This window comes from Pan paniscus, chromosome 3 (genome assembly GCF_029289425.2).
Source record: "Pan paniscus chromosome 3, NHGRI_mPanPan1-v2.0_pri, whole genome shotgun sequence".
In the NCBI taxonomy this organism is placed as follows: Eukaryota; Metazoa; Chordata; class Mammalia; order Primates; family Hominidae; genus Pan; species Pan paniscus.
This window is the reverse complement of record NC_073252.2, coordinates 116,616,895-116,639,830: the sequence shown is the minus strand read 5'-3', so window position 1 is coordinate 116,639,830 and position 22,936 is coordinate 116,616,895. Positions and strand designations below refer to the sequence as shown.

General features: G+C 39.1%; 2 protein-coding genes across 7 annotated transcripts in view; one reads left to right on the top strand and one right to left on the bottom strand.

Moving 5' to 3' along the window:
* The window catches only part of SYNPO2 (synaptopodin 2), a 236,604-nt gene extending 230,348 nt beyond the window's left edge, over positions 1 to 6,256 (bottom strand). Inside the window, exons 1-2 of one of the 2 annotated variants that reach the window (XM_014344716.4) lie at positions 5,803 to 6,256; positions 5,469 to 5,697 (exon numbers count right to left, since the gene is read on the bottom strand). In XM_014344716.4, the coding sequence (XP_014200202.3) occupies positions 5,469 to 5,480 (12 nt within the window). In that variant the 5' untranslated portion in view covers positions 5,481 to 5,697; positions 5,803 to 6,256. The remainder of the gene's footprint in view (positions 1 to 5,468; positions 5,698 to 5,802) is intronic. The other variant, XM_014344717.4, reaches the window with a different exon arrangement.
* An 11,462-nt stretch (positions 6,257 to 17,718) lies between these two features.
* SEC24D (SEC24 homolog D, COPII coat complex component) overlaps positions 17,719 to 22,936 on the top strand; it is a 116,850-nt gene continuing 111,632 nt past the window's right edge. Inside the window, exons 1-2 of one of the 5 annotated variants that reach the window (XM_055111778.2) lie at positions 17,719 to 17,866; positions 22,679 to 22,837. In XM_055111778.2, the coding sequence (XP_054967753.2) occupies positions 22,720 to 22,837 (118 nt within the window). In that variant the 5' untranslated portion in view covers positions 17,719 to 17,866; positions 22,679 to 22,719. Of the gene's footprint in view, positions 17,867 to 19,843; positions 20,478 to 22,678; positions 22,838 to 22,936 lie in introns of those variants that run through there. The other 4 variants (XM_008955429.5, XM_008955428.6, XM_063603877.1 and 1 more) reach the window with 4 other exon arrangements.

The window sequence follows — 22,936 nt, the reverse complement described above, 5'->3', positions numbered from 1 at the left end:
ATCCTCTGTTAGGTTTTATAATCCCCCCTAATAAATCTGTATGTATCTCAAAACTAGTATGCATAAACTCCAATGAACAAGAAGATATTAGGTTATTTACTTCAAAAAATAATTATTGAGAGCCAACAATGTATTTAACCCTATTAGATGATAACAATAACTAAAGAGATAATTCATTTGACAGGACATTTTCTGAGCACCGAATATGTTACTTGCACACAGTGCTAGGCACTTAGGATAAAGCTGAAAAAATATATATGGCTCCTACCCTCAAATGACTAGCTGACTAGTTGTGGGGCCAGGTATAAATGCAAATCACAATATACCATACTACATGGGCTAGAAGAGAAGTATAATAGATCCACTATGTTATGGTATCCCAGAAGATAAACAAAGAATTTTTCTGGGAGTTCTGATGAGAAGGCTGCTTATGAAACACTGCCAAGAGAATAAATTATATTTGAGCTGGATTTTATAGACAGAAAAAGAAAAAGGGAAAAAGAAAGAGAAAGAGGGAGAGAGATCTGAGTGCTGCCTGCACAAGTATATATGTGTGCAAGAAATCATTAAGTTGTAAGTCTGGGGGGCTTTATGTAAGTTATATCTCTAAAGAAATAATCAATAGACAGTAAAAATGATATAGACAATAATTATTGTTATGACATCTTCACCTACTTTAATCAGTTTCTTAGTCATAAACATCTCTAATATCATGTCACTGACATTTTCCTGAAAAATATTTTATTTTACTATAGTCTAATTATTTTGTATGGGCTTCACAAAGTTACTGGCAATATTTAAAGTGGCATTTTAATGGTTAATGTATTTGAAATTATTGACACCTTCAATTGATTATTCTCTTTCAATGAAACTACATTTAATATGAAAATATTCTCTCTACAGTTGTGTGATATCTACTCAGATAAAAAGTAATCCTAAATTGAGAATATTCTCAATTATGATTGCTTTGTATTGAAAAATACTAATATCTCAGTTAAAATATTTTCACAATTACTGTCTTTTTGCCTCCATTGAGAGTAATTATTTCAATAAATAATTCATCAAGCAAATTGTCTGTGAGATTCTTTTGAATGCTTACCAAATTTAGATTCTCTTAAATTTCGTTCTATTTCAGCACAGAGAATTTTTTCCAACTAAAAATAGAAGATTTATCAAAAGATTCTTTTAATGAGTCAAAATATTCCAAAGATCTACCATCAAATTTCAAAGTCAAATTTTGCCCATCACTTGAACCTTATTTAATGTGTTATCTTTTTTTTTTTTTGCTTTAGTAAAAATAAATTGGAACGTCATCCTGTTTGCAAATATTGTTGTCATTCATTGCAACTTGCTAAACACTTCACTAGCTGAATTTGGGCACTCTATTTACTGACAGTTTTGATTTTGAACACTTGCAAGTGAGTTTGATATTATCATATAACACTTAGCTCCATTTACAAAAATGTTAAGGGCTCAAGCATTTCTAAATTTGATTAATAATGAGTAGTAAAGGAGAAAGTACCTACTTCTGTGCTGCATCTGAATTATTTTTTATTTCAAAATTAGGTGTATACAAATTATATAGTTCAATTACTCTGTGTGTATGTACAAAGTATTTATAAAATTTGACAACTATAACTTCACTTTCAGTTGTTAGCTCTTTCAGGATGCCATTATGCATTTTTTGATGTACCACAACCAATTATAAGCATAATTCCTCCTTTATATGTTTGTTAATTTGGTGGAATATTGTTTTTATAATGACAAGATGTTTCACTAAAATTCGTATTGATTTTATTGCTGCATAAGCAAATAATTTTATCTTCAGTGCTGAACTTTTAAAGTAAATTTACAATGGCTTTAACAATAGTATCAGCTGTTTCTTGACAGAATGAAATTAAACTAGTTTTACTTTGATTCCTTGATTCATATAGAAAAAAATTGAACTATTTTGAATTGGCTGGTTTTCTATTTGCAGCATCTAATATGTTGCTATAAAATTCTTATCATTTAACAATTTGTGAAGTTATTCTATTAATGGAACCAATAAAATGATAGCTATTGCTTTACTTTTTATATGTTTACAAGAAAACTTGGGCTCTGAAATCAACAAATGGAAAGTCATGCTTCACAGAGTGACATGTAAATACACTTTCTGCGCTGTACATGTTAAATCATGATCTCTGGGCAGGTACAATTATCTTAAGGTAACATTAACTTCTGAAGCAGATTCTTTGTTTTTTGTGTAATTAGCAGTTATGTTCCATTGCTGGATGGGAAATTTCAACATTTTTCTAAGTGACACTTTTATCATTAGCTTTTTGGAGAAACAGAAACTCAGTACTTAATTTTTCACTAAATATTCTTAGCTTTTGGTTCATTGCTGCCAGGAGAGTTTATTGCATTTTTTAAAAAAAGCATTGACAACAAAATAACATATGAAAGGTTTACACCATAGGATAGTCACAAAATGGCTATTGCAATAGCGTCAGACCACTCTCTGTACAAAGTATGGTATCCAGCCTCTTTCCTGCACATATTCCATGTACACCTAATCTGTAATTTCCCACATTTCCCCATGACACTGCTAATTGGCAGCCTGGTAGCCTGGCAGCTTCTTACATATTGAGTCTTGCAGCACAGGCCATGGCATAATTGGCTACAATGCCAAGATTGTAGGAGGCAATGATGTTGAATACTTCTCCCGCTACCCCTAAGACCAGAAGGATTTAACTCTCCCTAGCCACTTGAGTCCAAATGCACATTGTTTTACCAGTTATGACTCTGCATACTGTCCTGAACAGGAGGCATTAATTATTCTGCAGTTAGAAAAGTTCTAAACTAGAGAGATAGGCTTATCTCTGTCTTTATATGGGTTAAGATGAGAGTTCTGTTTTCTGAACCATAGTCTCACACTTCTGGGTGAACCTAGAATAGAAATTGCAATTGCCAAGTTCGGGTCCATCAAATTCATGCCAACATTTTGTTGCAATGCTTAATACTACTTATTTAAATCAGGAGGGGGGGAAATATCCTAAATTTGATGGTATATGAAGAGAATAAACATAAGTGGGGATCATCTTGGGCAAACTGGGTCATAATGAAACACTTACAGCAGTTTAAATTCACAATGGAAATAAATTCAATTCAAATCTACAAACATCTGTTGAGAACCTACTAAGCCCCAGAACTTTTGCTATGAGCTGAAAGGAAAATACAAATAGGAATGAAGTCAACTTCCTCCTCTTATCTTTAGGTTCCTCAGGAGAATGGCATGACATTTTCTTGAAAATTAACGAAGTGATCCTCTTACATCAAAGAAAAAAACTCTTGTGTTTCTTGCCAATGATAAAACTTGAGCTTTCAAGTAAAAATATGAATTTGGAAAAGTTGTGTCTGCCACTGTGAGCTTGACAATTTCTTAATATTTAAAAGCTTTTCTGATGAAATTGATGGTAATATTAACAAAATGTAATAATGAAACATGTCAACATTTGGAGGACTTGAATAACCCAGAAAATCAATGTTTTTAAATTTAACTTTTAAGTTCAGGGATACATGTGTAGGTTTGTTATATAGGTAAACTTGTGTAATGGGGTTTGTTGTACAGATTATTTTGTCACTCCGGTATTAAGCCTAGTACCCATTAGTTATTTTTCCTGATTCTCTCCCTCCTCCCACCCTCCAGCCTCCAATAGGCCCCAGTGTGTTGTTCCCCTCTATGTGTCCATGTGTTCTCATCATTTAGCTCCCACTTATAAGAACATGTGGTATTTGGTTTTCTGTTCCCGTGTTAGTTTGCTGAGGATAATGGCCTCCAGATTCATCCATGTCCCTGCAAAAGACATGATACTGTTCTTTTTTTATGGCTGCAATAGTATTCCATGGTGTATATGTACCACATTTTCTTTATCCAATCTGTCATTGATGGGCATTTAGGTTGATTCCATGTCTTTGCTATTGCGAATACTGCTGTAATGAACATACGTGTGCGTGTTTCTTTATGATAGAATGATTTATATTCCTTTGTATATATACTCAGTAATGAGATTGCTGGGTCAAGTGGTATTTCTGTCTTTAGGTCTTTGAGGAATCACCACACTGTCTTCCACAATGGTTGAACTAATTTACACTCCCACAGACAATGTATAAACGTTCCTTTTTCTCCACAACCTCTCCAGGATCTGTTATTTTTTCTTTTTAACAACAGCCATTCTGACTAGTGTGAGATGGCAGCTCATTGTGGTTTTGATTTGCATTTCCCTAATGGTCCGTGATATTGAGCTTTTTTTATACGGCAAATCAATATTTTCTAAGTGACAAATGTGTGATGTTGCAAAATCATTCAAATTCACCAAATTGCATGATAGACCAATGAATTTTAATATAACAGTTAGAAAACTTTCTTGCTATGATTTCAGATTCCACATTGCAATTAACCTTTAGGGGAAAAAAAAACTCTTGCTGAGTTTTGGTGTGGTATCAAAGAATATCCACAGTTTTCTGAAAAGACTATTAAAATATGCCCTTTCCCCCCCCAACTACATCCCTGTATGAGACTGGATTTTTTTTCCATACTTCCACCAAAATGGTACATCACAATAGATTGAATATAGAGGTGGTTATGATAATCCAGCTGTGTTCTATTAAGCAAGACATTAAAGAGATTTGAAAAAATGTAAAATAATGCCACTATTCTCGCTACATTTTTCTGTTTTAAAAAATACAGTATTTTAAATCAAAATGTTACTTACGTTGACATGCAATGACATTATTGCTATTTTAAATAAGTTAATAAATATTGTAACAATATGAGTTTTAATTGTTTTATTCCATAATATTGATAGCTATATCTTATATAAGCAAAAGCACAAAACTCTCTGGGATCCTCAATCTTTGTTTTTGTTTTTTGTTTTTTTTTGAGATGGAGTTTTGCTCTTGTTGCCCAGGCTGGAGTGCAATGGTGCGATCTCAGCTCACTGCAACCTCTGCCTCCCAGGTTCAAGCGATTCTCCTGCCTCAGCCTCCCAAGTAGCTGGGATTATAGGCATGCACCACCACGCCAGGCTAATTTTGTATTTTTAGTAGAGACGGGGTTTCTCCATGTTGGTCAGACTGGTCAATCCTCAATCATTTTTAAGAATGTCAAGGGTTCCTGAGACCAAAAAGTTGTTGAAAGACTGTCTTAAATAATGTAATTGTATTCAATTTCATGATGTTGGGGTTACTAGGACAATGTGAGGAAGAGAGATCGTGATAACAGTCAGGAAAGTTCTGACGAAAGACCTGGTATTCCACTAAGATTCTGAAAAGTGAGTAGGATTTTAAAACTCCTTTTGAAAAGATGAAAGGTACGAGTAAAAGCTGAGAAACAGTGAAGCACCTGATATTCGCAGGCAATAATGAGTAATGAGTTCAGGTGATTGAAATATAAAGAGGACACCATTCATCTCTGCTTCTCTTCCTACCTGTGTAACCATTCCTCTTGTCTCATCTCTTTTGTGGGAGGCTTTTCTTCCTTTCTCATTCCTCAAATATTGATGCTTCCTGCAGTTCTGTCCTTGGATCTCTCTTCTCACTCTATATGACGGTCTCCCTCACCAATCTGATCCATCCTCAAGATTGGAGCTTCGCTTCCGAGTTGCCGAATTCAGATCTTTACTTCACCTTCTCTCCTGAGCTCCAGAGCAACATGTTCTGAATATTTTGAAGGCAACAAATTGAAAGTGAAACAAACGTTTTCCTGCAAAGCACTCTCTTCCTGTATCCTCTTTCTTGGCCCCTCCCCACCCAGCACCTCACCTTAGTTTCCATTCTCACCTTCCTCCGCCTCATACATTCAATTGGATGGCCCTCTATTAACACTGTTCCTTGTTTTTTTTTCTTTCTATATTATCGTGCTGTTTTCTTAGTTCTTTTTGCCCCAGTCTCACAAGCTTCCATTCCATCCTCTACATTGCTGCCAAAACCAATAGTACAAAAGCAACAGATCATGCTGTTTTCCTGTTTTGAAACCTTTTGATGCCTCCCTCCAGGATAAATCACTAACACCTCAATGGTACTTAAACTGCCATTCATTATCTGGCCCTTGATTACATCTTCATACTGTTGCTTGATGGGGCCCCTCCTCAGCCATGACAAACATGTTCCTTGCTCCTGCCATATCAAAAAGCTTGCAGTTCCCCCTAGATCTCCAGGTTGCTTTACATTTCTATGCTCTTGTTTAGGTGCTTTGTCTTCCAGGAAAGCCCTTTCTTGCTCTACCAACAAAGAATAACAATCACTTTCCGGATTGTTCTCAAGATCTTTTCTCTAAGAACCCATCTCTTCACTTTGGGTTAAACAGTATATTTAACTTATTTTAATACAAACATCTTGAAAATGATTACAAAATGTCCTCAATTTAGGAAGATTCCACAAAAGTGATAGAGTTAATAAAAATCATACTTTGAATTTTGAATTTTGATTTTTTCCCAGAGTGCGATACGCAGTGTAATGCTACTCTCTTGCAGGATGTTGGGCAGTGGCAGTAAGTTGCAGCTCCCAGTTAGCCAAATGATCTTGAGGTTAAACACCCTGTAATATACAGTGTACTGTGCTGCTAGATGATTTTGCCCAACTTTAGGCAAATACAAGTGTTCTGAGCACATTTAAGGTAAGTTAGGCTAAGCTATGTTTGATAGATTAGTTGTCTTAAATGCATTTTTGACTTATGATATTTTCAACTTACAATGGATTTATCATGACATAGCCCCATCTTAAGTCGAGGAGTGCCTGTATTTGCATTTGAAATCTATTTCTAATACTATTTTAATCCACTTCTCCTCTCTACACCCAGAGAAGATGAATTCCCCTTCCAAGCACAAAATACTACGGTATGAGGCATTTTATGTAGACTCACATTATGTTAAATAAAGAGCAAAGAAAACTCAAATGTCTCACAGAAAGTACCAAATTTGGTATTTCTTCTTACATTCCAACATATAACCTGGCAAACAAAGAGTTAGGGTTTATAAAACACAAGTCCAGTATACAAAGCATGTATTATGCCCTTTAAAAACTTGTTTCACAAATTATTTAATATTGCTAGAATTCCTTGAATATTATGCAAATTTAGTTGTTGTTTTTTTTTTTAAGAGATTTGACATTTCTTTAACAGGGATGTTGTTTTGTGAGGTTTCTTTCCCCAGAGCCAACTTTCTAGTCTTTTATTTTAACATAGCTGGTCATTCACAGTTCTTTTGAAAAAGGATTAAAATTCTTAAGACCAACATCATGGCCCTATTTGCCATCCCCTGAATTCAAGTGATATCAGTGTTAGTTACAGATAAGCCTGCCAGAGACTTACTTCATGATTGGCTCAAATCCCCATAATCAGTGAGCCCTTGCAGTTTTCTGTGAAAAGTATAGAAACTTGGAAGTGTGTTTTATGAAAAGGGTGTTTTAGAAAAAATGGGATATTCTTAGTTTATAAAGCACCTTCAATTAAATAATTTATCTACACATGACATTGCATATGAACTCGTAGTGATCTAAACTTCATTAGGTTTTCTAATTCTAGTACTAAAAATAATCTATAAGAAGAATTTTGTCAAATAAAAGATTTATAATAAGTGATATAAGCAAGGAGGTTGTTCTCATACTTAAATCCTCATTGTGCTCTGTTTTCCTGGTCTTAAAGGCAGAATGCTGGCACAATATTCTTAGTAAGGTGCCTAGAGATCACATCAATAGGTGTTGCCTAAACACAGAGCCAGAGATAACTTGTTCAAGACAAATTTGGGCCACGTACAGTGGTTCACGCCTGTAATCCCAACACTCTGGGAGACAGTGGTGGGAGATCACTTGAGCCCAGGAGTTTGAGACAAGCCTGGGTAACATGGCGAGACCCCAGCTCTACAGAAAAATTTTAAAAATTAGCTGGGCGTGGTGTTGCGCACCTGTGGTCCCAGCTACTTGGGAGGCTGAGGTGTGAGGACTGCTTGAGCCCAGGCGGTAGAGGCTGCAGTAAGCCGTGTTCATGCCACTGTACTCCAGCCTGGGCAACACAGCAAGACCCTGTCTCAAAAAAAAAAAAAGACAAATTTGGACAGAGGTGTATATAAATTACTGAGGAGATGCAGAATATTCATAGTTTTTATAGATTTTATCAATAGGATATTATCTTACTTTTAGAAATGATGAGTGATACTTCTATATATAAAGACTCCATGTCTATCCATTCATCCTAAGAGCAGAAACAATAATCACAAAGGCAGGGGAGGCATCATTTATTTGCTACTGGGAGGATTCAGTGACATTGGATTTCTAGTAAGCTTGTTATGGTCGTGATGCTTTTCAGTAACTTGTAAGCACTATATTCATGAAAGCAGGGAGCTGATTTTTTTAAAAGGACTAATAGAGGAAGACAAGAAATAAGAAAACAAGACAGAAATTACAGAAGAAAGAAAGAGATGTGAAAATCATCTGAGAAATTAGTCAACATCTGTGGAGACTATATAGGAATATAAAAGTTAGGGTCCTTAATATTAAGAATAAAAAATATTAAGACTTACTGAAGGCTGGATGTGGTGGTTTATGCCTGTAATTCCAGCATTTTGGGAGACTGAGGCAGGAGGATTATTTGAGCCCAGGAGTTTGAGACCAGCCTGGGCAACATAGTGATACCCCCATCTCCACAAAAAAAAAAAAAAAAAAAAAAAAATTAGCCAGGCAAGGTGGTGGGCACCTGTGGTCCCATCTGCTTGGGAGACTGAGGTAAGAGGACAGCTTGAGCCTGGGAGTTTGAAGCTACAGTGAGCCATGATCTCCCCACTGCACTCCAGCCTGGGTAATAGAGTGAAACCTGTCTCAAAAAACAAACAAAAAAACAAACTTATTGAAGCAAAGTTTTATGTAGAAGTGATGAGATCTCTGATAAACTAGATTTTTTCCACTTATTTTTCTGTTTAAAATATTGTTTTATTGTAAGCTGTGTGGTCAGTTTAGTGGGAGTAACAAATGGTTTGAAAGTATGGTAGGGAGAGTAGAGGAAAAGGTATTAGTACTATATTTAAATGGGAAAGATAGCTCTCAGCCTCAGGAACAGGAGGAAGGAGGCTGTCTCGCCTCTCTGAAGGTGTAAATGGTAAAATCATCCTATCTAAGGAGAACAGTTTGGTTTTCCAACTTCTACTCCCCACTCAGAGACACTTTGTTCCTACTTTATGCAAAGATGAGATGTTAAAGCTGAAATCTGGAGGCAGAAGAACTGGCTTTTATAGTTAAAGCATCAGGCTACAAAAGCACTTTTGCACCTTCCTTTGGATTACTTGGAAACAGTGGATCCCAGCCACAGAAAGAAGGCATAGAGCCTAGAAAGGCAGAAGCTGAGAGCCAAATCCTCAGGTTATCAAGGACTGTACAGTGTTGGGTAAAGCAAGCCATAAATGGAAGACTTTCCCTTCCTTTCCCTTCCCTTCTCTCCCCTCCCCTCCCTGAGTTGTGTCTGTGTGTGTCCGTGTGTGTGGGTGGAGGTGGGGGCATTTTAATATATATATAAGTGTGTGTGTGTGTGTGTGTGTGTGTATACTTTTTTAAGAAGCTTATTCTGTTTTTTAAAGTTGGTTTCAAAGTATCATCTTAACATGCAGTTATAATTTGAAATTAAACTCTTAGAAGAGGCTTTTGAATGAAAGTAAAGTACGGAAAATGTGGATAAAGTTTGGAATCATAAAAAGCCACTGGAGTGCAAATTGAGATTTAGGTTCTAGTCCCAGCTCTTCCAAAATTCATGGCACTATGAGTCTGACTATCTGAATGAAAGTATTGGGCTAGAATGATGTTTGAGGCTACAGCTCTGACACTTAATTATCCTGTGAATTCTAGGTGATGTTAAGTTGACAGCCACTCTTGCATGGCACATTAGCTCCAGGTAAAGAGGCACACCTAAAAGAGTAAGAGTAGGGAGGGGCAAAATCAGCTTCTGACATATTGAAATTGCTCCCCTCAACAAATGAGTAGCTTCCTTCATAACAGAGGAACAAAAGAGATCACAGTAATAGCAACATGTAGTATTTCTCACAAGTAAATAGAGCTAAAAGTAGCAAAGCCAAGGGTACATACCTAAGTTCACTAAAAGACAAGAACCAGCATGTATGCTGGGCTGTCCTCTTCACTAGAATTTCCAGATAAAATAGATGACGCAAATAAAATTTAGAAATTTAATGCAGTTGCAATATGGAAATAAATCCAGTGTGAAGCCAACACTCTCATTGGACTCTATTGCACTCTCTATTGCACTCTCATTGCAATAGTTTAGGGATCAAGGGTCCAACAGATCTGGTTGGGTATACTTGGCTCAGCCACTTGCCAGCAATATGTACTTGAGTAAGTGAATTATGGGTTAATTGTAGAAAATTTGGAAAATACAGAAAAAAAATCAATGAAGTTTTAAAAGCCTTAATGCAAGGAATTCTGGAAAATGTAGTTTTAGCTTTCTACTCTCTACTAAAGGAAAGCAAGTAAGCCAGAACAGGTGTTTCTGTATTTGCCATGCCCACTACTTACACTTGTCAGGATTCTCCTGGGAACAAAAGTGCAGATGACAGATTAATGTTTCAGCTCAGTAGTCAGTTAGAGAGGGAATTCAACTTTCTTCTACCTTTTTGTTCTATTCAGGCTCTCAACTGATTGGATGAGGCCCACCCACATTGGGGAAGGATACCTACTTTACTCATTCCATCAATTCAAATGCTATTCTCTTCCAAAAACAATCACAAACAAACCCAGAAATTGTGTTTAATCAGATATCACGGCACAGTAGGGCTGATACATTAAAATATTATTCTAAATGCATATGCTAAAGTCATTTCCTTTAAAAGCACAATCAGAGAGAAATGTTCAACAGCAAGTTTATTAATCAATATTATTTTGGAGTTTCCTGCAAGTGCAATAAGAAAAAAAATGCAATGCTAATGAGGTTGCTGTATATCTAGAAAACCCCAAAATTGCAATTTTAAAGTAATAAAATAAGAAAGATAATTTGATAATTTGATCACTCATATTTATTTAGAAATTTCTTTACTGGTAATAAACACTAGAAATAGAAATGGAAAAAAGCAAATTCACATAAAACATAATAGTAAAAAAATAGGTTAAAAAAGACAGGACCTATACATTAAAAAACAAAAACACCTGACTTATTGAAGGGCCCAAAGGCAAAAAAAACAAAAAACAACAACAACAAAAAACCAGGTTATGTTCTGGGTCTAGAAATCTTAATATCACAAATATATCAAGCCTCTATAAAAAATCATAAATTCAATAAAAAAAGTTAACAACTTTATTGAAATCTATTAAAATACAATTAACTGTACATATTTAAAATATACAATTTGATACATTTTGATATATGTATATATACATATACACACCTGTAAAACCAATCTAGATAATGAACATATCCATCACCCCAAAGTATCCCCTTGTTCTTTATAGTGCCCCTCACCCACCTCTCTCTGCCCTCTCCTCAGTTCCATATTCCATCCAACTACTGATCTACCTTATGTCACTATAGATCAGTTTGCATTTTCTTGAAATTTATGTAAATAAAATCATATATTCTTTGTATGTCTGGCTTCTTTCATTCAACATTATTGTGAGATTTATTTATTTGCTGCATGTACCAGTAGTTCATTTCTTTTCGCTGCTGAATATTCCTTTGTCAGGATATACCACAATTTGTTTATTCACCTGTTCATAGACATTAGGGTTAATTTCAGTTTTTGGTTATTATAAATAAAGCTGTTGTAACCATTTGTATATGAATCTACTTATGAACATAAACTTTTTTTTTTTTAGATGGAGTCTCACTCACTGTGTTGCCTAGGCAAGAGTGCAATGTGCAATCTCGGCTCACTGCAACCTCCACCTCTTGGATTCAAGTGATTCTCCTGCCTCAGCCTTCTGAGTAGCTGGGATTACAGGTGTGCACCACCATGGCTAGCTAATTTTTGTATTTTTAGTAGAGACGGGGTTTCACCACATTGGCCAGGCTGGTCTCGAACTTCTGACCTCAGGTGATCGCCCACCTCGGCCTCCCAAAGTGCTAGGATTACAGGCATGAGCCCCCACGCTTGGCCTATTTATGGACATATGCTTTTGATCCTCTTGGAACTTAGAAGTATCCAGGAAAAAAAGAGAAAGTCTTTGTGATGTGATCTTGATTTTAAAGTTCTAGATTTTTCATTTAGGTCTATACTTTATTTTGAATTAATTTTTTTATATGGTGCAAGGTAGGGATTGAGATTCATTTTTTTTTTTTTTTTGCCTGTGTATACCTAATTGTTCCAGCACAATTTGTTAAAGAGACAAGAAAAGTCTGTTTATACTTGTGCCAAAAATCAATTTATATATATGTGGATCTATTTCTATAATGCTAATCTGTTTCCTTAATATTTTTATCTTGATGGCAATACTATATTGATTTGACTTTCATAGCTTTTCTTTATAGTAGTTACCAGAACAAATGTTAACTCTTCTCTTGCACTAATTGAGAAAAATTTCAACCTGGAAACAAATCTTGAAAACTGAAATCTAAAGTGTGTTCTCAGAAGTCAATATGATACTATCTGCTAGTGATATATATATACGATGGGACAAGGTCCTGTCTGTTCACTGAATTCAGTCCCCACTTCAGGGTGACACAGTGGTTTCTGAAGGTTTTCCAGGGACTGAATTGTGGCTATTTCTGAGTGCAATCCTCAGATTTGTCCACTCTAGCCAGATCTTGCCACTGTGCTCTGCCATCTGCATCTCCTCCACTCCTCAGGTCTAAAACCAGAGAGAACCCTGCCCCTCGGGATCAAAGAGTTGCTCTTGATTCTTGTTAGTGGTGATGGAACTCAGAACTGCCCCAGTGGGGCTGAAGGGCGCTGACATATGGGGCTGGCCTAGAAATGGGCTCCCAGCCTCACTGCTGCCGCAAACACAATCACTGGCTTGTGACCTGTCTTCCTGTGGCTGAGATTAACTCTTGAGATGTAACTCTCTCAAGTGGCACAGTTGCAGACTTCTCAGTATCTCTCAGTCTAGACTCAACGTTTAGACCTTGGAGGAAGAGGAAGGGGAGCCTCTCCTTTCTCAATCCGAAAAGTCACCTTCATTCTTGGCCAGTGAAACAGTATCCATTGTGATTAACAATGGGAACATCAGCTCTCTTCAAAAGAAAACTCCACCCTTAAACATTGGGGTGTGTTTTTACTGAACAACTCCATTAAAACAATAAAGTCACCAAACAGTCTATGTTTTCCCCTCTTTGTGGCTAATTCAGTTTTATCCATAGTCCTCTTCTTACTCTAGTAGATTATGATGTGTTATTGGATTGTTTCTTGTGGTAGATGCACTCTGACTGCTACAATTTACAAGTATCTCTCTTAATTTTTAAAATATATTAATTTTTAAAATATGCTAATTTGCTGTAAAAGATTCTTCCCCCACCCCAAGTCAGTGGCTCAAACTCCATAGAGTTTCTTTTTCTCTCATATACCAGCTCAGAGGTAGACACAGTGTTCAAGAGGGGTAGGTGGCCCTGGTTATGAAGACAACCAGAGACCAGGGTTCATTATTTCTTGCCATCAACCCTAGAGCATTATCCTCACCTGGAGGGTTAATTTGGCTTTACTACTACCATGTCTTCATTCTAGCTTGCAGAAAATGAAAGACTCAGGAAGCGACTTTTAAAGATGAGACAAATAAGTTGCACATATTATGTCCACTGTGCTCTGTGAGCCATAAAGCTACAACCAGCTACAGGGGAGGCCGGACATCCACACACCAGCCACACACTCAGAATAATGGATATTCCAGAAAAATGTCCAGTCTCTGCCACATATACAATATTCCAAAATCCAAATTTCTGATATTTCTTATTTATGCAACAATACAGTATTGCATTATTTTCTAGGTAATCACATAAGTAGATTTGAGGAAAAAAATCGAAGGAACATCATTTCTTCCTACTAATGATCACATATTCAGGCACTGACTTCAATTAGATTGTTAGTACGGTTTTTACCTCTTCCTGTTATTATGATGAGTCAGGGGCTTTTAATTTCTCAGTTCAATACTACTAGCTTACTTGTCTCCTTAGATCACTCAAGAAAATCAGTGCAATGAAAACATTGAATCACATCTTACTCACTTCATCAATTGGAAAATCTTTCAAGTCACCAGGAATGTGGTGGGAGTGAGGGGTGAGCTATGAATACAGAACTGTGGTCGTGCAGCAGTCAGAATTCAATTTTCTACCTGCTTTTATAGTGCAGAAGGCTCCAAAACACTTACTGTTCTCAAATCTTGGCCATGACCAAGAAAACCTGTGTGAAAGCAAACGATTACAGAATACATTTCTGAGGCCTGAAATCTCACTGTGACTGTAAAAATAAATATTGTTCTGAACACCTGCCTCCCATATCAGTAAAAAAATATTGGAAAGTGAGTCAAATCATGTCATTCCTCAGTTCAAAACCTGTAAGGACTCCTTTTTCATTAAAATTAAAAACCAAACTTTAAAATAGCCTAAGGATCCTATACTATCTGCCTACCCCCTAACCTCTAGGCCCTCCTCTCCTACAACCTTCCCCTCATTTCCTCTGCTCCAGACTCTGTGGCATCCTTCTACTCCTGAAACATGCCAGACACCTACTTCCTGACATAGGAACTTTTGGGGGCTCTCTCTTCTGCCTGAATTCCCTTCCCCGCCCCAGATGATCTGCATTGCTAACTCCTTTACCTCCTCCAAAGCTTTGTTCAAATCTCACCTTCTCCATGAGGCTGTCAGGCCAGGTCAGATGAAAAGCAGACAACAACATGGAATGAGATACGTAAGAGATTTATTGAGAGGAACACCTATAAGAACTGATGAGCTAGGGAGCAAGAGGAGGAGAGAGAGCCCTCTGGTGCGTGCAGATCTGACACCTGTGAAAAAGAGAGGGCAGGAAGGAGGATGAGGTAGGATGAACCTCAGATTGCAGTGCAGCTCTGAGAAAGTCTTGGCCAGGGCAAAGAGAACCCCAGAGAAAAGATATCCCTCTAGAGGTGTCCCATGTTAGGCAAAAATGCTGACTTCATTAACCCCACCAAGTGCAGTCTTTGGCTAGGGGCTGCTGAGAGAGTGGCTTTGGGCTAAGTGCCTTAGCAGCTCCAAAGGGGTAGAAGCTGAAGGTTGTCAGCCACTTATATTCCTCAGAGCAGGTTATATTGAAAGGAGAGCTGAGTGGCACTACTTCCTGGCCCCAAGAGCCCTGCCTACCTACCCCGTATAATACTGCTGATCACCAGCTCAGCATTCCCAGTGCTTTTTACCCTGGTCTACTTTTACTTTGTTCCATAACCCTTTTTACTCCATGACAATGAGAGAAATGTAATATTCCTAATTTACAGTGAGTAAACCAAGGTTTAGTAAACTTAGAACATGCATCTATTCTAGGTTCCCAGGGGTTTCATCCTTTGACTTTACTCATATGGCTTCAATTGTCACTTACATGTTGTTAATAATGATTGGGATGATGATGCTACAATGGTAACATTATTGATCAGTTGTTATGTGCCAAACATTGTGCTGAGTGATTTACTTGTATTATCTCATTTAATCCCCACAACGACCTTTGAGATTATTATTATTATTCCTTCAATTTTTAAAGATAAAAATACTGAGGTTTAGGGAGGGTACACACAGCTTATAAAGGACAGAACCAGAAGTCATGACTTGGTCTGACTGCAGAGCCTGATTGATCTCTTGCCTGCCAGATTGATTTTTAAATTTTCATTGCTGGCTGCCTTATACTACCTCCAGTTCAGATTTGTCTCCTAGCTGCAGACACACGTATCTCACAGGTGACTGGACACCTCCACGTAGATGTCCCACAGATAGCTCAAAATGAACTTCTCCAAAACTGAACCCATCCCCTCCCCATATCGGCTCTCGTTTTTGTTTCCCTCACCCCTTATATAGCTCTACCATTCATCCACTAATTCTCGCAGATCAAAAATCTGAGTGTTTGTCCATATTCTGCCTCACTTTCCTGATTTCTGTACCCAGTCCCATTGATACGCCTTCTAAACCTCTTTCCCACCTGTCTGTCCTCTCCACCCACATCTCCACTGCCTTTGCTTAGGCCACCATATTCTCATCTGGATTATTGCTGACAGTGTCCTAACTCTTCTTTACCCCACCAGTCTTGCCTTTTCCTCTCTTCCACTCTTTCACTAACTCCAGACTGATCTTTCTGGAAAGAAAAAAACAATCCACTGTGTCATTCCCATGCTTAAATTGTTCCATTGCCTTTCCAGTGCCTTTGAGGGATCCATGAGCTACCCTAGCCTACCTGCCTAATCTCATTTGCTTTAGAAACCCATGTCCAAGCTGTACAGGACTTATAGCCCCTCTGAATGCCCTATGTTCCTCATCTTCCTCAACTCATTCATGCTATTCCCTGCTGCCCTTCACCCTTTTTTTTGGCCTTATTACTGTCCTCAGGTCCTCAGCTCAGGTGCCACCTCCACCAGGGAGATGTCACTCACTTTCCAAATCTGGGTTAAGTGTCCCTTCTTACATGTTCTCATGGCAACCTGTGTCTCTTCATGGAATGAAAATGAACTATATTGTAATTGCACATCCTGCCAGACCAGGGGGCACCAAACTTTTTTCTGTAAACGGCCAGATAGTATATATTTTAGGTTTTACAGGCCTTATGGTCTCTGTCACAACTACTTAACTCTACCTTTATAGTACGAAAACAACCACAGAATATATGATAATAGAAAAGCATGGCTGTGTTCCAAGAGAACTTATTTATGTCCACCGAAATTTGAATTTCACATAATTTTCATGTGTCACAAAATATTAAAAAAAAATTTCAACCATGTAAAACTGTAAATGCCATTCTTAGCTCGAAGGCTGTACAAAAACAGGTGGGTAGGCCAAATATAGCATATCAGCTGCCACTGGCTGATCCTTGCACTATTCCATGAGCTTCTCACAGCCAGGGCAGTGTCTCATCTGACTTTGTATTCAAGTTCTTAGTACAGTATCCAGTTTATAGTAGGTGTTTAATAAACATTTGTTGAATAAGTAAAACTTGCACAGCTAGTAGTAAGTGACAGTGTCAGGATTCAAACCTGAGTCAATCTGAGTTAGCAGTGTGATGTCCCACTGTCCATTTTGTGATTGAAGCTGTATGTGATGTAGTATACTTACAGCATGATATTTGAGATATCAAAAAAGTAATTCTAGAAGCACCTTGGGTATTACTTGAACTCTATCATTACTGTTATTAGTTGCTACTCAGCCTACCCTACCATGTACCCTTCCCATCACCCCCGTTTAACTTGACCTTATTTACTCCATTTCCAGGTATTTAAAATAGTCCAGGATTTGGCCACTTCATTTTTTGTTTTGTTTTGTTTTAAATAAAGCTTCTTCAAGCTGTTTTCAGCTTTGGAACCAGAAACCTCCAAACTTTGTAAGTTACATAAATGCTTAGTACATCATAACCTTCAAAAGGTTGCCAATTAGAAGAAATCTTAAGCATTGTCAGGAAATTCCTTCTCTCTATATATAGCCTTATGCATAGCAGACTTGTTGCTTTCTTTCCTTTTTAAAGTTGGAACACAGAACATAAAACCCCAGTACATCGGCATTGTGAGGTCCTTGTGACCTCACCTTTCAAATAGGATATGGTTACCTGGGAAACTAAGTTAATTACATATGGAACATCAGAGGCTAAGCTCAGGTGGCAACAGGATGGGTCAGATCAAGGAAGACTGAGACTCCGGACCAACCCTCACGGCTGGTGAGGGCCAGGGACTCAATCACAGGAACAAGGTTAGGAGTTAGTCACCTAAGGCATAGGCACTTGGGGACAGGACAAGAGAAGCAGGACGCAAACCAGAAGCCCGTTTCATTTAAAAAAGAGATTCATGATAAGTAACTCCAATTGTTGGTGGAACTATGCAGTCAGTTAACAGTTATTTGAGAACTTGAATATAAGGCAGTCACAGGAGAAAAAGGCAGAACTAGTTAAAAGAGAACAGCAAATCAGAGTATCAGAAGGTAAAAAGCATAGGGAGGTGAAAAGAGCTTTGGAATTGGAAGGTATGACTTCCAACTAGCTATAAATGACTAGTAAGCCTTTTAAATTTTCTCAATAAACCTTTCTATTAATCCATTAGATGATTAAATTGAATTCAGTTCTCACTGAATATTGAATTGAATACTCATATCGCTAAAGTCCCTTCCAGATTTTATTTTTTGTTTTTTTGAGACAGAGTCTGGCTGTGTCGCCCAGGCTGGAGTGCAGTGGCGTGATCTCTGCTCACTGCAAGCTCTGCCTCCCGGGTTCACACCATTCTCCTGCCTCAGCCTCCCGAGTAGCTGGGACTACAGGTGCCCGCCACCACGCCCGGCTAATTTTTGTATTTTTAGTAGAGACGGGGTTTCACCATGTTAGCCAGGATGGTCTATGATCTCCTGACCTCGTGATCCGCCCGCCTCGGCCTTCCAAAGTGCTGTGATTACGGGCGTGAGCCACCGCGCCGGGCCAAGTCCCTTCCAGCTTTAATATTCAGGAATTAAAAACTGTTTTAGAATTGAAACCACAAATTGTCCTGGTTTCAGACAAGTTTGGTACCTGAGCAGGAGGTGAGGATGTATTTACAATTCAAAAGTAGTGGTTTTATAGGGGTAACAAGTCAAGCAGGTCATCACATGGTGTGACTGTTTCTGACTTTACTCTCTCCTATCTTTGTATCGTAGCTTCACTCGCTCCTTGTAATGTAGCTGTTATATGACAAGTTCTTTCACTGCTTTTACAAGCTGTACTGCTTCAACACCGGCCAAAACTTCCTAAACTTCCACTGAACATTTTCATCACATTGAGAATACAAGAAACAATTTAAAACAAAAATTTCAATGTGGGTTTTCAAACCTGATCAGTGTTGAAGCTGGATGTAGCCCAGATATCTCACCTTAAAATCTTTTTTTCTTTTTCTTGAGACAGGGTCTCACTCTGTTGCCCAGGCTGGAACGCAGTGGTGTGATCATAGCTCACTGCCTCCTGGCCTCAAGCAATCCTCCCTGCTTGGCCTCCCAAAGTGCTGGGATAACAGGTGTGAGCCACTGTGCCTTGCCCCATGCCTTAAAAACTTTTAAGAGTGGGATAAATGGACCATATATCTTTACTGCTAAAATGACTTAAAATTCCTGCACAATTCATGTAGCATTTCGGGAGTAGCAACATCCCCATGTACGTTTTTACCTAGGCAGTTCATCAGTAAAGGTATTTGTCAAGTGGCTTTCTTGTAGCCGGGAAGAAAGTGCATGTTAAAAACAACAACACCGGGCTGGTTTTTACTTTGTAAGTTTGAGCAAAGTGGTAGCTATACCAAACCTGGGAGTGGCTGAATGTCTTTCTATTTAGCAGTGAAAGATGATGGGAAACCAGCCAGATGGTCCCGATTTTAGGGTGAGATAGAGAGGTAAGCTCCAGATCTCATATAGGTTGCCTTTATTTCTGAGCTGTTTCTCACAGGACGGTGAGCTAAACGCTGGGTGCTTTTCCATGCAGAGATTCTTGTTCGGGGCTGGGATCAGCCATCCTACTTCACAAACAAGGAATATGCGGAAGAAGGAGTATACACAACGCTAACAACCCCAATATCAATGGAAACCCCACTTCCCACACTTTTCCTTTGGGACATCTGCCCCACCCCCCACTCCTCCCGCGTTACACGTTGCCAGGCTGCTTTGGGCGTTCCTTCCTCTGTAGTGCATTGCACGGGTACGTCATCAAATGTGCGTGTACACGTGCCAGATTCGCCTTTAAACGGTAATTTCCCCTAGGTCCAGATCGTGTACTTTCCTGTATGTAACGGTAGTGCAGTACCTGAACTATTAGTTATTTAAGTAATACGTAATGAATGAAGAGCTGAAACTGCAACCTGTTGATGGAAGAATGAATGAACGCGCTCCCCTCCTTCCTGCGGGGCTGCGCCGAGAAAATACGGTTCTGATTTAGCCACGACGTTAAAGGCTTTGACCTGTAGGGGGAGGGGAAAGAAAAGACGGGAAAAAGAAACCAAAAAACAAAAAACCGGAAAAAGGGAAAAAGCGAAAAGGGGGAGGTCGCTCGGCCGCTCGCTGTCTCAGCCCGGTGGCCCCGCCCCGCGGCGGCCGGTGGCTGTGCGCGTGCGCAGGCGGGAGCGCGGCGGCTGGTCCAAGCCCGGCGCTGGGGGCGCGCAGCCGAGAAAGGGTTTGACGTGGCAGTTCCCAGCCCAGCTGCAACTCCGAGCGTGAGTCCAGGCTAAGGGGACGCCGGCCGGGGAAGAGGCGCGGCGGGAGAAGCGACCGCAGCGGGAGCCCGGCCACCGAGGGCTGCCGGCACTAGGCGCAGAGCCGCCAGCGCTCGGAAGCCCGCGGGGTGCGGAAGCGGGAACAGGTAAAGCCTCCCACCCGCGGACGCCTTCAGGCGGGACAGCCCCTGCCCAGGCACAGCGGAGCGGGTTGCGGCGCCCGGCCCGGGGACGCGGCGGGAGGCCGGGTGCTCACCTGAGGCAGTGGCGGCGGGAGGAGAACTCATTCTTTGTTCTTTAGCCTTTTAGTGCAGTTTAATAGTGGGGCCGGCGGGATGGGGGAGCAGGAGGTGGGCGTGGGCATTTTTTACCCGCCCCCACCATTTGCCTTGGGATGCAGGAACTGCCTTGTTAGGATCCTCAGTGGCCACCATTCGAGTGTCATTGCCAGCGGTTTTCTCGTCTCCTTATCAACTTAATTTCCTTTTTTGAAGGAAGGAAATGTTAGAAATATTCATGGTAAAAATGGCAACTATATCTTGAAGCCTCGGGACATCCGAATAGTGAAACTGATCTGGCCAAATACGAACTTGTTCCAGGGTTAGAAGTGCACCTTGGCTAGAGTTGCTGGGTGACAGTGAGCCAGGGGGCCGTTCTGGGGTTGGGGCTCCCCAGATTTTGATCCTAGGCCTGCTCATACCAAGTGGCTTTCTGCCGTGTCGCCGCTTGAAGCTGAGTCAGGTTTCTTTAACTTGGTGCTCTGTGTGAGGAAGTTTGACGTGGCAAACTGGGTTGCGTGAGGAAGCTGATTCCTCTGAGGACCAGTTCAGAGGGACCTGGCTGCTTCCTGTTCTTTGGAGTGACCATCTCAGCCTCTCTTTTCTGTCACTCAGCAACAGGCTGCTACTTAGGTGTGTTCGTGCCGACTTCCTAAGTGCTCTTGGTTGGATGAGCTTGACCAAAGCTCAGGCTGCCACGTCTCTCTCTGCTAAGTGGGAGGAGGAAAAAGGGGTTGTCAGAAACGAAGTGGACCAGAAGGCCTTTGCCTGCCTCTCTCCTCTTTTTCAGTTCTCCCCTTCCCAGGAGAAGAAAATGATCTCATAATATTTTTACATGGTTGCTTTTATTTTGGAAACTTATAGTTTAATATGGAAACAAAATCAAATCACAAATTTTAGGCTTCAAATTTTTAATTTGAAATGTTATTTCTTGAATATAGACATTCTAAGTCTTAGCAGGTATCACTGATCTCTTATCTTAAATTGTAGCAAATAAAAGAACAAAAGGAAGAATATGCTTGTATGGGGCAAATAGACTGGAGATAAATTGTAGAATCAGTGGAAATCTGGAAAGGCTTCATTTTCTAAAAGAAGGAACTGAGGCTCAGAGAGGTTCTTCAGCTCATTCCATGTCACACAGTTAAGTATGGCAGACATAGAATGGAAACCCACTTCTCTTGCATTCAAAGCATTTTCTGTCGTATTTAATTTTTTTTTTTTAAATCATCAGTCCTATGAAATATCTCTTATTTTGTTAAAACCTGGAAAAAATAGAAAATTTAAAGCAAATTTGGGTTCTGATTAGAATCAAGATTTAAAAAAAATCAAGATGAGTCTGTTATATTTGTGATGTGTGTGCCTACACACTTACAAAATTACACTTTTTTTCCTTAGTCCCTTAAATATAGGTGCATATGTTCTTAGAGATGTGATATGATTTAAATTAGAAAAATTCTGTCGCCTTTGAAAAACCACTGACAACACTCAAGTGGTTATAGTGACCACCTGGCTCGGTCAAATTATGACTCATAAAATAAGCCCATTATCAACGTTGTCTGTTGCTATGTTTGTTGGACTATGATTTCTCTTTGTCCTAATGACTAGATTAAAATAATTAATTAGATGAGCACTAAAAAGACATAAGTCATAAAACATCTGATTGCAGGCTACTGGCAGTTATGGTGGTCAGTCAGTTGAATGGCATGGTGTGCTCTGTGCTGAAATGTGACCATGGAAACCAAAAGCACAAAATCATAGGAACACTATGAGAGACTATCTGTGAGATGCTTCAGGCTTCCATTAAAAAAGTGGTTGCGAGTTGTTATTCAGGTCTCACGCTTGAGAATTTGCCCAGGATTATTGAAGTGATTTACTGAGTTTCAGAGAGCTATGGTTAGGCCCTTTTTAGGGGATAATGATATATTGTATAATACAAAGATTTCTCATGTACCTGATATCTGTACTTTTCCTCAAACCATCATAAACATGTAATAACAGTGTTTATATTTTTAATAGCTTTACATAACTAAAACTGTCTTGGTAACATGTTTCTTGTTTCTCTATTGCAGACTTCTTTTGTAGAATTATCCTATGGAATGATATTTTCATAATGAGTCAACAAGGTTACGTGGCTACACCTCCGTATTCTCAGCCTCAGCCTGGAATAGGCCTTTCTCCACCTCATTATGGGCACTATGGGGATCCGTCGCACACAGCATCTCCAACAGGTACGGTGTGTTATTTTGACTTGTATGTGATTATTCAGTTCTCAGGCTCAGAGACATAAGATGTTCTAAAAGAGGAGATTTGAAAGCATTGAATGATCA